We start from the raw sequence: 14,594 nt of genomic DNA, 5'->3' as shown, positions 1-14,594 counted from the left end.
CTTCAGTGACCATGAATGAATAGCTTGGGCAGAGTGATGCTTGGGGTGGCCTAGAGGCATGAGGAAAGTGTGGGAAGGAGGTAGAACTGGGAGGAGTCTGTAGGGCCCAGTAGTTGGCAGTGATGATGGAGGGCAGTGAGGGCTTACAGACAGAAGGTGTTTGTAATCATCAAGAGATTAAGCTTTTGATGGCTGAAAGGCCACTTGGAGAGTAAAGGTTTCAATAGTTATCTTTGGTTCTTTGGGTGTGTAGACTTGGAGGTATGGATTTGCTGAAGGGTTTGATTAGAAAGTAACAGAATAAAAGGTGATTTGCTCTGCTTTGTTTCCAGCAGAGAGTATGAGAGATGGACTGCAAAGAGGATCTTGGAGGTTCATGTAGTTAGAACTAGGAACAAGGCAGGTCTGACATGGGCATTTGTCAGGTCAGATGCTACCCAAGTTCTGCCCTGAGCAGGGGCCAGAGTCCTGGCAGGCTATCAGAACTTTGTATCATTACCATGAGTCAGTGAGGCAGGGGATTTGAAACCCAGCTGGGATCTAGAAACTAGGACACCTGCTCCCCATAGTCATGGGATGATTCACAGAATGGGCCAGATTAGAAGTAGTACTCTAAGCCCTCGGGAAAGGATGTGGAGGCAGTGCCATTCTAGAGTAAGATCTCCAGAATGACCTGGGAATTGACCCCAGATTCTTGCAATGGAGATGCTCATCACCTTGAAAGCACAATTACCATATACTTGATTCATCAGGCAGCCCTGGTCAGTTGCACACAAGATGTCACCATGTGTATCCACAGAGCAGCAGCCTGTGTCACAAAGACAGTCAGCATGAAAAATACCTCAAAGACAGGAATGGGTCAGGCTTAGTGACTAAGGGTATATGCAGGAGACTTCCTCCTGGTTCCCAGCCCTCGAATGAAAGGTGTGGGACTGGAGAGAACTAGGAACAGAAAGATGGGGAAATCAGCATCAAAGTCACTGGGGAGGTGCTGAGTGTGAAGCGCAGAAACCTAAGAAGAAAATAGCAGCACAGACAGGGTTGGGAATGCCGGGCTATCTATTCATCCATTCAGCAATAGCTGCTGCACAGCTGTAATAGTCTGCTACTGTTGGAAGCTGACATTGGAGAGTCCTACATGGAAATAATTATGATGAGGTTCTAGAAAAGAATTCTCAGAATTGAGGCTGTAGGATGCTCAAGAGGAAAGAGGCACGAGCAAGGAAGCAGAAGGAACACACAGGGAAGAAGAAATGTGTGAAACACAGTCGCAGGAAAACATTTTCATGGTGTTGTAGTAGCAACAGCAAATGTAGAAGAGATGTCATTCAGCCATCCCTCTGATAGAGGGAATCTTCATGACCAGCATACACACAGCTGCATCAAACCCCCCAGGTCTCCATAGAACAGCTCCCTGAGGTTGTCTTAGGCAGACCTGGCCTATGTTGACTTCTTTGAGTTCCTATGAACTTGCAAGAGCTGTTGCCAGGTTTTTGTTTTGTTTTGTTGTTGTTTTTGTTTGTTTGTTTCATAACTTATTAGTTTATTGGATATTTTCTTCTGTCTCATTCTCAAACCAATGGTAACAGATAACTAACTACTCAGCAGATGCCAAGAGGCCTAACCTTTGAACACATACTCATGTCTCTCATCCTGGTCAACACCTACAGGTGCCTAGGTCTGCTTCCTGTGTGTGTCTTCTGGCCCTCTCCCCTCCACAGGCACACTTCCGGGTTCCATCAGTGACTGACTGTGGTACTGGGTGCAGCATCTGCTTCATTTTGTCCTGAGTTCTCTTGTGTCCTTCTGTAGAATCTCCCTGCTGGCCTACAACATGGTGTTGTCCCTTTTCCTTGAGCTGCATCTTGAGTTTCATGTCCTCAGACAGAATGGGCTCTGAGCCTTTCCTTGTAAACTCCCAGAAGAAGCAGCATAGACTGTATTTTCTAAGTTGAATGAGATGTGAAGAAGAAAAAAAGAAATCATTGACTGTACCACCTGAAAGTACACCATAACTGCCATTTCACACTCTGCTCTCAAGATCCCTTTCCTTATATTTATGCTTTGAAGGAGAGCAGCCCTATTTTTGTAGGCTGCTTCTGTTGAACATTCTGATGTTAGCTTTTCTATAGTAACTATTTTTTTTTTTTTTTTTTTTTTTTTTTTTTTTGGCCCCATGTTCTGGAGAGGTGGCTCAGTGTCAGAACACTTTCTTCTCTTCTGGAGGACCTGGGTATAGTTCCCAGCCCCCACATGACTGCTAATATCTACCTAAACTTCAGTCTCAGAGGATCATAAGCTGGCAAGTGTCTAGCCTAATGCCCATCGAGATGGCACACTATGACAAGACACAGACCATTGCCACTCTGTACCTTGACACCCTTCTTCCCAGATGAAACATTCCCTGTCACACCATTGCTGCTATCCTGACTAATAGGGACTCAAATCTTTGTTTTTTGGTATTGCATCAAGTTAACAGTAACAGTATTGTTGTCAAGTGAAAAATATGCTATAACATTTCATTTTGGTGGGTTTACACACTGTGCACATGGTATCATTAGTGTTACCAGCTAATGTCAGATTGCTGGGTTGTTTTCCCAAGTTTTTTGTAGCAATTTATACTCCCTTCAATTATACTCCTTCAGTAAGGTAATACCTTCTGCTCAAGCTTGTCATCTGTATTACTTTCTTTCTCATCATTGTGACAAAAGTAACAAAGCAACTTGACAAAGGATAGTTGTTTTATTGGTTTACAGTTTGAGTATAGTGGGATAAAGGCAAGACAGCAAGAACAGGAGATGCCTGGTCACACTGGGTCTGTTGTCAGGAAGAGAGGTGGGTGCTGGTACTCGGTTCTCATTCCCCTACAATTCTGTTCATCTAAGACCCAATCCATGGGTTGATACCTCCTACAGTGAGAACCTCTGCAGAACTTGGACACAGGCAGAGATGACTAGAACTTCCTAGAGGATTCTAGACAGCAACCAAGATAACAGGGAGGATTAAACAGCACATTCCACCTTGTGTCTTATTTTCTCCTTTTCCTCAGTCTCTTGGGTATAAAATAGCTAGTTAATGTCCGCTCTAATGTGCATCTTCATGTAATAACAAAACTAGGTGCTGTATGTTCTATTTGTATTAGGTGTCCATGCTTCCTCTACCCCCTTCCCACATACCCATATCTTTCTCTTTGCCCTTTCTAGGCACTCTTAGTATATTCTTGATAGCTTTTTTAAAAATTCTTTTACATCTATTTATTGTTGGTGTGTGTGTGTGTGTGTGTGTGTGTGTGTGTGTGATGTTGCACATATGTGAGTCAGAGCAGAGTATAGGAATAGGTTTCCTCTTTCTGTTATGTGAGTCTTAGGGATAAGAACTCAAGCCCTCAGCCTTGGCAATAAGCATTTTTACCTGTTGAGTCATCTCTTGCTTCTCTATCCATCTGTTGTAGGCTAGTAAGGGGTGCATTTTTCTGTCTGCCTTCTGATTTGTTCTACCCTCATAGGAGGATGTAGCTTTCTCTCATACCTTCACTTCACATTGCTTCCCATCAACATGGAGGGAAGGGAAAAAAGGAAAGCACACTTCTTTCTTCAAAGCCACACCTGGTTTTTGTTCATTAACATCTGCCCTAGGCTGGCGCTGCAAGGGAGGCTGGGAAGTGTAGTCAGTGTTCCACATGAGCATTGCCCACTGAAACCTTTACAGAGGCGGATCAGGAGACCACTGCTGAGTTGAAAATCTGGGAAGCATGTAATCCTGAGAAGAGGCTTAAAAAGATATGATTGCTTTCAGATTCATTATCTCTTAGTGAATTGTTCTGTGATAAGTGCCAGTGTTTGTCATACCATTAAAACTTTACTTGAAGAGTTCTTAGTATTAGTTTGTCAGACCTTGTATTTATTTTTACTTCAGAAAAATGATTATCAAAGAAAATCTTTAAGAGGAATAATGGGAAATGTCAAGATGAATAAAACCTTACCCAAAGTTTACAATGCATTTGTTTAGATGGCCATCCAGGAATAAAGTTATGGTCGTTATTTTTACAAATATAGAAGACAGTTTAGTTCTGAAATAGGCCTCTATTGTTTGTTTTTATAAAATTTGCATGCTAATTTAAGCTAAAATATAAAAATTAGATAACAGTTTTAAGTTAATGTACGTGAGAGTTTTTGTCTGCTTAAAATATTGTTATCGTCCCTGTCCCCCACATATTGTCTAATGGTGTATAACCTCTGCTTTACTCAGGTATGGTGTGAGTCCTGAGAATATTATCCTCTATGGACAGAGCATTGGGACTGTCCCCACTGTGGACCTGGCCTCGAGATATGAGTGTGCAGCGGTCATCCTCCATTCCCCACTGATGTCTGGTTTGCGTGTTGCTTTTCCAGATACCAGGAAAACATACTGTTTTGATGCTTTTCCCAGGTAAGCGTACAACTGGAAGAGTGAGAAGTCAGCCAGTGCTCAGTCCACATCTGTGCAATTTCTAATATTGATTGAGCATCCCCCATGTCAGGCCCACTGGGCACCACTGGGGATGGGAGGCAAATGTAGCATGCTGAGACTCCAGTCTCCAGATGATGGATAAGGACCTTGAGTGTGCCAGTGCCCAGAACTAATTGATTAAGCTGTAACATGTCCTGAAGGAACTTCCAGTTCAGTGTTGATTTATTCAGAGGGACCTGTATTGCTCAATTACTGAAGAGCTACACACAAGAGGTCCAAAGAAGCAATTAGCCCTGGTCTAGTCCCTGAAATAAAAACAAGCACATGTATGAAGTTTCTCTTTTCAGTTAGAGGATGCAGATGAGGGGGAAGTCACATGCTCAGGTAATCTTTGAGAGAAGAATAGAAAGGTATCCCTGGGGATGGTTAAGAAAACCACCTCCTCTTCCCAATCCTACACTTTGAGCCCACTCCTGCAGACATGCCCTGCCTGGGGTCCTGGCCAACCTAAGGCCCCTCCTGCTAACTGACCCTGCTGTTCTCTAGCTCTGTTAATGGAAGGGAGAACCACTGTAAATATAAAAGCTGTGAGGAAAGTGCTTTCTTTGCAAGTTCCTTCTTTGCAGTTTGTTTTGTTTTTTGTTATTTAAGTGATAATGTGAGAAGTATTTTTAGAGTACTTGCCCCGTAGCTTTTTTCTCACAGTACATTGCAGAAGCTAGCCAGCTTGTATTACACTTTCCAGGAAAAGCATCAGCAGGAAGGAGTAATGCATGAGCTCAAGACTTCAGTTGACCTATTAATTGCCACTGTCCTGTTCTTGCTGGGGGGAAAAAATACAGCATTTGGCTGCATACATTTGTGTTCCACTGCTTTATTCCACGGGAAGAAACCTCTGTTAGCACTTTGGCTGACCCTCAACTCTGTGCAGCTTGCACTGAAACCCTGTTTCCTGGGAATGGGACACTGCATTTCTAGTGGCATGACTGCAAATGCTAAGTAGGATTGATGTGCCTCGAAAATATAGCCTTATTGTGCTGAATTGGTAATGAGAGGCTGTTTGTTTAGAGATTAATATTTTTCATGTTTGTGGGAAGCAATTCCAGGAGTTACCCTGACAAAAAGTAATGAGATTAGCCTATACCTTAAAATGCAGCATTGAAACTAATTCCATTGTAACTAATTGCAATTTATTAATTAATGGCAAACCAGCAACAAATGCTATTTGTCTGTCCCACCAGGTAGCCTTCCCAGCAGCTTTAAAAAGTTGATCCTGTTACTGTACTCTTTACAGATCAGGCCAAGAGCAGTGACATCACTGGCTTCGTAAAGTTAGAGACAAAGAGACCACTTGCTTCTACTCAGCACCCTAAATTATTGATGGAATATATTTCAAGCCATTAGTGGCTGTACTGGCTCTCATCATTAATTGGATTTGGCAAACCTTTTTTAAAAATATAGTATTCCTTGCTACCAAGTTACAGAATGCTGTCTTTCTGGAAGGGAAAACACTTTCACAGTTCCTTCCAGGTTTAAAAAGATAAAGATAATAAGTCCTATTCATACTTGAGTGTTGGTTGTTCTCTACGTTTGCATGGAGGGTCAGACAATGGCTTTCAACTTCAGATGCCCTCTGCAGACAACAAGAGATTCCCAGAAAGAGCAGCATGGGGCATAGTCTCAGGCCTCGTATAACTGATGAGTAACTATCTTCTTTAACTGAGTGTAGTTGATGGCTTACAAAAGAAAGCACTTTAAAATGAAATTCAGGGGAGGAGTAGGTTTCAGGTAAGATTTCTGCTCTGTAAAACTGCATACGTCCACAGAGACTCTGATCTCAGATCCTGTGGCTGCTGGGGTGCCTTCAAGCAGTTGACAGATTCACAGGTTGTTCATAGAGACTGTGTGACAGTCAGAGTGTAGACCTTTGAAATATATAGCTGATGTTAGCCCTCTTTATTATCTCCTTGGCCTGGTTCCTGTACTTTTTAATCTCTCCGAGCTTCAGTTCCCTCCCTGATCAAACAGAAGGCAATTCCTCATGGGTACTGTTTCACAAGGATTAAATGAGATTTCATGTGGACTGCATAAAGTGTTCAGCTGTGATGAATGTTAGCTGTTACTTTATCAGAAAGACTCCCACAAATAGACCCATTTGTGTCTTTTTACAAGCCTGAGTAGGATCAACTATAAAAAGGAGTCAGCAGTAAAGCAGGTTTTGGGCAGAAGGACAGATGGAAAGATACATTTATTCATGACTTAATGGACCATCTCCCCATCAGAGCAGTCGCCCAGGCACCCAGCCTGACAAAATGCCTTTGGTCCTTTCAGCTCCTTCTGGGATGTCTTCAGAACCTAAAGTCAGTCTTTTTGAAGATCTTTGAAAATTCATCCTGTAATAGTGGATTTGATTTTTATAAACAGAAGGCAGTTGGAGTACAATCTAAATATCACAGTAAGCTTTTGAGCTAACTGGTGCTATTTTTTACCAAAGTTAGGCTTTTATGAAATGGGGCTTCAAAAAAATTTTTAAGATTATTTTGTATGTATAAATGTTTTAGTTGCATATATGTGTACCACTTGTATCCTGGTACCCAAAGAAGTCAGAAGAGAAGGTCAGATCCCCTGGAACTGGAGTTATGGATAGTTGTAAGCCAATATGTGTATTCTGGATATTGAACCTGGGTCCTCTGTAAGAGCTCTAAACCACTCACTGATCCACCTCTCCAACCCAGATTTGCTTTCTTGTTTTGTTTTTTTGTTTTGTTTTTTTTTTGTTTTTTTTTTTTTTTGTGTGTGTGTGTGTGTGTGTGTGTTTGTTTGTTTTTTGTTTTGTTTTGTTTTTCTCTGTGTAGCTTTGGAGCCTGTCCTGGAATTCACTCTGTAGACTAGGCTAGCCTCAAACTCACAGAGATCCACCTACCTCTACCTCCTTAAAGTCATGCACCATTATACCCAGCCTGAATTTGCTTCTTAAAGAAGAGTTCTAAGAATTGGAGGAGCATCCAGTCCTACTTTGCAGAGACATTCAGTCAGATATATCAAGTGCTGGCCTATTTACATTTTAAAGTCTTCTCAAAACATGAATATCTAAATAAACATTAAGTACTGATTTGCTAGTCTGATATTTTTAATAAAACTACTTTTTTTTTTTTTAAAGTAGTTAAGTGCTACTTAACAGGATGTTGGAATAGGAAAAAGTCATTTGTGGAAAAAAACAAGTGAGATCCAAATAAAAGCAGGAGGTATTAGTTAATATGTGTGTACCAAAGTTTATTTCCTGGTTTTGACAAATAAAGCATGGATTTGGCTGCTGTTAGCTCAATAGGAAATGAGTTAGGAATTATGGGAACCTGTAATACATCTTCCTTTGCTATAAATCCTAAGTGATTCCAAATGTAAAAAAAAAAAAAAATGTGTTAAGGAAATAAAGATATTACTAGAAAAATAGTGGGAAAAGAAGGCTGAGCCACTGTAGTGTGTTGGTGTGAATTCATCATTTCACCTGGACACTACTGTTAGTTTGAGAGTCAAGCTCTGTACTGTCCAGCTGTGGAATTGACCCACTTACCAGGGCAGCACTTCTCCTATGAGCACAACTAAAGGAATCCTTGTCTCTCCTCCCATTTCTGTCTTGCAGCATCGACAAGATATCGAAAGTCACCTCTCCTGTATTGGTCATTCACGGTACTGAGGATGAGGTCATCGATTTCTCCCATGGCCTGGCAATGTATGAGCGCTGTCCCCGTGCTGTGGAGCCCCTGTGGGTTGAGGGGGCTGGGCACAATGACATAGAGCTGTATGCACAGTACCTAGAACGACTAAAACAATTCATATCTCACGAGCTTCCCAACTCCTGAAGATGGCGGCTAGCCTTACCTCATTACTGTGAAGCGAGGATCCTTGTTTGCACACGCTTTGACTGGATTAACAGTGATGCCCAATAACCACAGAGAGGGGCCCAGTCCTTGGGATGTTCTCCTTAAAGAGCTAACAAAGTCTGTCTTTTGTACTTAATCTCCACCTCCCATTAGGCTGAGCAGCTGAAGTCAGCTGTATGACCTTGCAGGAGTGGGAATAAGAGCTGACCATGGGGACTGTTTCCCAGCATCATAGACTAAAGTGTGATCAAGTCTATCTCCCTTGCTGTCACCTCTGATTCCCCAACTGGTGCAGGATCACCCTCTCACCCATGTGCCAGTGTTTGATCTGCAGCACTCTCAGCCCTGGTGCCATGGGTGAGGTCCATTTGTGAAGCTATGGTAGTGTAACTGGAAAACTGTTGTGAGAAATCCTCCATTAACTTGTGTTAACATGCCAGTCTTTCCCCACACACATGAATTGAAGAGTAATTTACTGGAAATATCACCAACAGCTTTGTCAACTGTAATCATATAAATACAACTGGAATATTCTTAAACAGGAAACTGGGGTTTTTTTATGTGTAAATTTATTACTAGCCAAGAGTTTTAATATTTTGATTGTCTGGTTGGTCTAATAAAGCCTGGCCGACTTTCCTTCTGTAAAGTCATCCTTGTCGGCTTTTTTAAAGTCCTGTACATATTTGCAATGACATTGTGCACAGATTCTTAATGGGTAGTTTTCTTTTGTCAGGCTACAACAACAGACTGCAGATTCCTTGTTTGTATTGTAAATGATTGAATTGAATACATTTTGTTAATATGTTTTTATTCCTATGTTTTGCTATTAAAATTTTTATAACATTTCCAAGACAAAAATTCCAAGTTTCTGCTTTGAAGACTTTAGGTAATTAAAATTACCCTAAGCTGATTTCTTAGTTTAAGAGTTATTTGGGTTTTGACACTGGAGTTGTGCCAGGTGAACATCAGAAATGAGACACTTAAAATTGCTACACTACTTGTATTGGTTGGGGGATTGGGTTTGGGATTGTTTGGTCTTATTTTAGTTCTTTTCTTTTTTCAAATTTAAAAGCCTTAAATGTACTGTAAGCCTCAGATCGTTGTACAACTGGATTGCGTTGGTTGCCAGTTTGTGTGCTGTTGCCTGAATGCGGCACGGTGGTTGGTAATGGAATAAAGGACGCATGGATCAGAACACGTGGGCTTATGTGCTTCTTCCTCCATCTCTCCATCAAAGGAAATAGTAAGATTGTACCATTCATCCTTGGGGCATCACTGTTGGTAAAAGGCTTGAGATACTTCCATAAGAAGCCGAAACACAAAGCAGCAGTAAACACGGTCCCTAAGTGGGATGTGCAGAGGATACTTGCTGTAAATGCACAAAATTGAGAGGAGTCTCCTCACCACACAGCTGGCAGAGGACAAAGTACCTATGTCTCTGGGAAGGGTGAGTCGGGTCTTTTCAGCCTTTTGAGCACCAGAGGAAGGATGCCAGCTTTCAGCTCTTAGAGTAGCCCTTCCTGGTCTTGCTTTAAGAGGACTGCTGGTTGCCTGACATAGCACATGCTTCAGGTACAGGATATGGTGCGTGCATGCATGAGAGGGCTGTGTTCTGGTCTTAAATCAGTGAGCCCTTAAATGAGGGAGCCTTGGGAAGAGGGGCAAAGAGCTGTTCCCCAGTGAGTACATTCACAAAGCTTCCAGGGTATGCTTGCCCAGAAGTCCAGAGCACCAAGTGGCCTGTTGGAAAGAAGCTAACCTAGAGTTCTAAACACCTGATTTCTCATCCTGGATTTTGGGAGTGCTTGAATCTTTGATACTCTTACCTCCCTGTTCTTATTAATTATTAAGTCTATCAGCTAAATTTTATTGGTTGTTATTAACAAATAGGAAACTACTCAGTGGGCAGACTGAGGCCCGTCCACTCCTTCACTGCTGCTTCATACTCATTCAAGGCAACTCACGCTTTCCCAGGGCTGAGGGGTGTGATGCAACATCCTTTTGAGCATGGTTCGTGAAGTAATGAAATCCTTCAGGGGTAGGGGTGAGGTGGTTATGGGCCCCTGAGACTTGGCCACAATGACTACAGTCTCCCTCCTGAGATGTGCTCCATCCCTAATCTGATGGATGCCCATAGTGTTTTCTCTGGATACAGAAGCTTCTCTCTAGTTAACAAAAGAAAGCACGAGTATGAAAAACCCCTTTGTAGACTGGAGAATGAGTGGGTTATTTCTAATGTATGAATTTGTATTTTCCACTTATGATAACTTGAATATTAAAAGATGGGCATAGTAGTCACGTCCAGGGTAAGACTCTGTAACCACATTCACTTTCATTCTGATGACTGTTATCCCTGAAATCAAGAAGTCAGTTTCTTTTCTAGTTCTGTGAAGACACAGAATGACCCAGTGAAACTTGGAAGAGCATTTATTGGGGGCTGGCTTACAGTTTCAGAGGGTTTTAGTCCATAACCATCATAGTGGGGATCAGGCCAGCATGGTACTGTGGCTGTGGCTGAGAGTTTATATCTGATCAACAACTATGAAGCAAAGAGGGACTTAACTGAGCCTGGTGTGGGCTTTTGAAACCTCAAATCCCACCCCCAGTGACACCTTCAAGGCTCTCCTAATCCTTTCAAACAGTTTTATCAACTGGGGTCCAACTATTCAAACACTCAAACAGCTGTGAGCCTGTGGGTACCATTCTCATCCAAATCACCAGTCAGTGATAAAGATTTGGATGGGTGGGGTTTTTGTCATAGAAAAACCATCAAATCTTAATGTAAAGCATTACTTTGTCACATTCTTTCTAAACTTGGAGAATGAGGTGGTTATTGTCTCGGATAAAGTGTCCTTTCAAAACCATTCTCATATCAATTTAAATTGTAAGAAGGGGCAGATGATTTATCAAGATACTCATTTGGGGCACAGTTTCTGACTCTTGGAGTTTAGTAAGGGAATTCCCTGTCCACAGACTTCTGAGCCATCAGGAAAAGACTTCTGAGCCATCAGGAAAGAAGCCATAGATGTGTGCTGTGTCTGAGAACAAAGCCAGAAGCTTCAGGTTCAGGTTGAAAGCTATGCATGCCTTCCCTCTCATATCCCCCTTGGTCTAGGCTACTAGCGAATCTGCTCCTGAGGACTGAGTATCAGAGACAGACCTGGTAAGAGCTTTTCTAGTCCCTACAGGATGCAAAGCCTCAGAGCAGAGATACTTCCTGGAGACTCAGCTTCTTGAAGAAAACAGGCTGATAACATTGAAAGAACGAGTAAAAGTGTTAAACTGTCTCCAAAATTATGCAAGGCTCAGGCAATCATACAGATAAAGTCTTTTATACTGTTATTATTTGTAGACTATTAAAGGTACATTCATAGTGATACACACTCACATAGGCCAGAGTAGTGCTCACAGTCTACCAAGGTAACAGCATGTTCAAGCTGGGCTTATTCAAATAAAACGCAAATACATGTTAATAAGTAAGGCATAATCTCAATAGTTAAGGCAAACACCCATAGGAATGGTTTTGATTTTTTTTTTTTTTTTTTTTTTTTTCTTTTTTCAATGCTGGGGTATTTAGCACAGGGCTTTGAGCATTCTAGGCAAATGCTTTACCACTGACCTACATCCAACCCAGGAATAATGACTTGACAGGCACTTCTGACTTGAACTCTAGTAAAATAGGGACAGAAAGATGATTCCTTCTTTTGATAGAGTCTCACCATGCAGCCCAGGCTAGCCTTGTGTAATCAATTCCTGAGTCTCACCTGGAATTACAGGTGTGTGCCAGCATGCCTGCTAAGATGGTTTTTTAATTCATTGGAAAAAACAACAAAAAAACCAACTTAGGTCATTGGTTGTATTCAAGTTGTTTGCTCTGTAGTCAAGGATTAAGGTTGCCATCAACAGTACAGTATGCCAAGAATTCTAACCATATGTTAAGCCAGGGAATGGAGAGAGATTGCAACAAACCCAAGAGAGGCAATTGCACAAAGATTGATTCATGAGGGCGATGTCTGAGTTAGGGTTTCTGTTACTGTGATAAAACTCCTTGGACAAGAGCTACTTGGGGAGAAAAGGGTTTATTTATCTTGGGTCACAGTCCACTGAGGAGAACCGAGAACCAAGCAGGGAGCTGGGAGTGCTGTTTCATGGCTTGCCCTCCATGGCTTGCTCAGCCTGCTTTCTTATGGAACCCAGGGTCCTCAGCCAAGGATTAGCACCACCCACATTGTGCCGGGCCCTCAAGTCATTCACTAATGAAGACAATGTCCCACAGCTTGCCTACAGGCCAATCTTAACGCAAGCTTTTTTTTTTTTTCTTCTCTCCAGTTAAAGGGTCCCTCTTCCCATACATGCCTGCATTTGTATCAGGTTGACAGAAAACCAGCTGAATAAAAATGCACCCCCCCCCCCAAAATCAGTTGCCACCAAATTTATTAATAATGATTTAGAAATTATGTATGAGATTCTGTCTTAAGGAACCAAGTCACAAAAAGAAGCCACTAATATTTGCAGATTTTGAGATTACATAAGGGTCATGGAGGGGTTGAGGAGCCTGGATCTACTCTGGGCTCAATAAACCCCAGGAGGTATGTCAGGGCTCTGTGCTTACAGGAAAGTGTCTGGAGGTAGAAGAGTTGAGTGAAGCCCCAGTGAGTGTTACACATCAAGAAGCTCTGTGTGCTTGGCTCCCAATTCTTACACCTCAGTGAGCCTGCAGCCTTAAAGGAATCCCCATAGCCAATGTGAGGAACTGTACAGTATTAGGGAGGTTGAGAACCATTGCTCTAGACTTCACTGCCCAGCTTGTGTAGCCCAAATAATGGCCAGCCAGGCAAGATGCTTATTGACCACTTAACGTTCTTTAACTTACTGCTCACTGCGTTCCCTTACCAATGTCAACTGCTGACCAGAAAAGGAAACTTCCACTTCCTTCCTCATAAGTCGAAGAGGGCTCTGATTCTTACAGAAAGCCCATCTGTAGCATTTCCCCTTAATAGAGACCTTCTGTGACTTACATAGGTTGTTCTCTGATTCCTTTCTTGCTGACCTTTCACCCAGAATGAAACCAGCTTGATCGTGCTGTGTGATTCTTTAAAATATTTTTGATTTATGTTTGCAAGTATATTTTAATGATGTTAGTGTCTATAGTCAAGAAAATGTTCTATAGTTTTCTCTCCTCGTGTGTGTGTGTGTGTGTGTGTGTGTGTGTGTGTGTGTGTGTGTGTGTGGCCTTTGGTATCAAGGTAATAATGGCTTCCTAGCCATGTTTCTGAGTGTTCCTTCCACTTCTGTTTTAGCTATCTGTTGGAGAAGTGTTGCTGTTGACCCTTCATTAAAAGTCTGTAACATCTACAATGATTTTTGCTCAATCTTGGGCTGTCGTTTTATTTTATTTTTGTTTTTGTTTGAACACTTTATATTACTGCTTCAATCTCATATTGCTTGTTATTAATCTGTTTAGGTCATTTGTATCCTTTTGACTCATTTTTGGTAAATCATTTGTGTATAGAAATGTAACCAAGTGTATGCTTTCAGAACACTCCCCAATGATCCTATAAATTCCAGTTGTATCTGTTGTTCATCTCGATTTTTTTTAATTTAATTGAGCTCTCTCTCTCTCTTTCTCTCTCAGTTTTGCCAATGGCTTACAATCTTGTTAAGCTTTTCAAGTAGCCAATTTGTTTTTCATTGATCCTTACATTAACATTTCAGTCTCCATTTCTGAATTTCAGGTACAATGTAAGTTTATCCATGTGGGCCAGTTAGCTTTCCATTACTGTAACAACATCTCAGATAATCAACCTCAAAAGAGGAACAATTCATTTGTTCATGGCTTTGGAGATTACAATCTATATTCAGTTGGTTCTGTGCCTTTTGTTTCCGTGGTGAGAAAGGACATTACAGGAGCATGTGACAAATCAAGATGACCAGTGAGCAAAAGAAGAGGACCAGGAATACAGCAGGGTGCCACAATCCCCTTAGAAGTCATACTTCTAGTGCCTAATCTCTCACTATACACTACCTCTTTAAAGCCTTGGATATGTTCTGATATCACCAAACGAAGGACCAAGTCATTAATAGATAGGCCATGGGGACACATTCTAGATTCAGATTGTACCCCCTGTTAATTTATGTAGCTGAAGCACATAGGTATTTATTGCTGTCATGTTTGAGTACAGTCCAGTTTATACCTGGATGGTAAGTGGGCATTTAGGTTGACATCCAGGTTTTGCACACTTCACGATTTAAGAGACTTCTTCC

The 14,594-nt window shown here is 41.7% G+C and overlaps 1 protein-coding gene across 1 annotated transcript in view; it reads left to right on the top strand.

Moving 5' to 3' along the window:
* Positions 1–9,525, top strand: part of Abhd17c (abhydrolase domain containing 17C, depalmitoylase) — a 38,948-nt gene extending 29,423 nt beyond the window's left edge. Inside the window, exons 2-3 of the mRNA XM_051206530.1 lie at positions 4,249–4,428; positions 8,090–9,525. Of these exons, the coding sequence (XP_051062487.1) occupies positions 4,249–4,428; positions 8,090–8,309 (400 nt within the window). The 3' untranslated portion in view covers positions 8,310–9,525. The remainder of the gene's footprint in view (positions 1–4,248; positions 4,429–8,089) is intronic.
* The last annotated feature ends 5,069 nt before the right edge of the window (positions 9,526–14,594 follow it).

Source organism: Phodopus roborovskii, unplaced genomic scaffold (assembly GCF_943737965.1).
Source record: "Phodopus roborovskii unplaced genomic scaffold, PHOROB, whole genome shotgun sequence".
NCBI lineage: Eukaryota > Metazoa > Chordata > Mammalia > Rodentia > Cricetidae > Phodopus > Phodopus roborovskii.
Note: the sequence above shows the minus strand (reverse complement) of the source record. Positions and strands in the feature narration are given on the sequence as shown.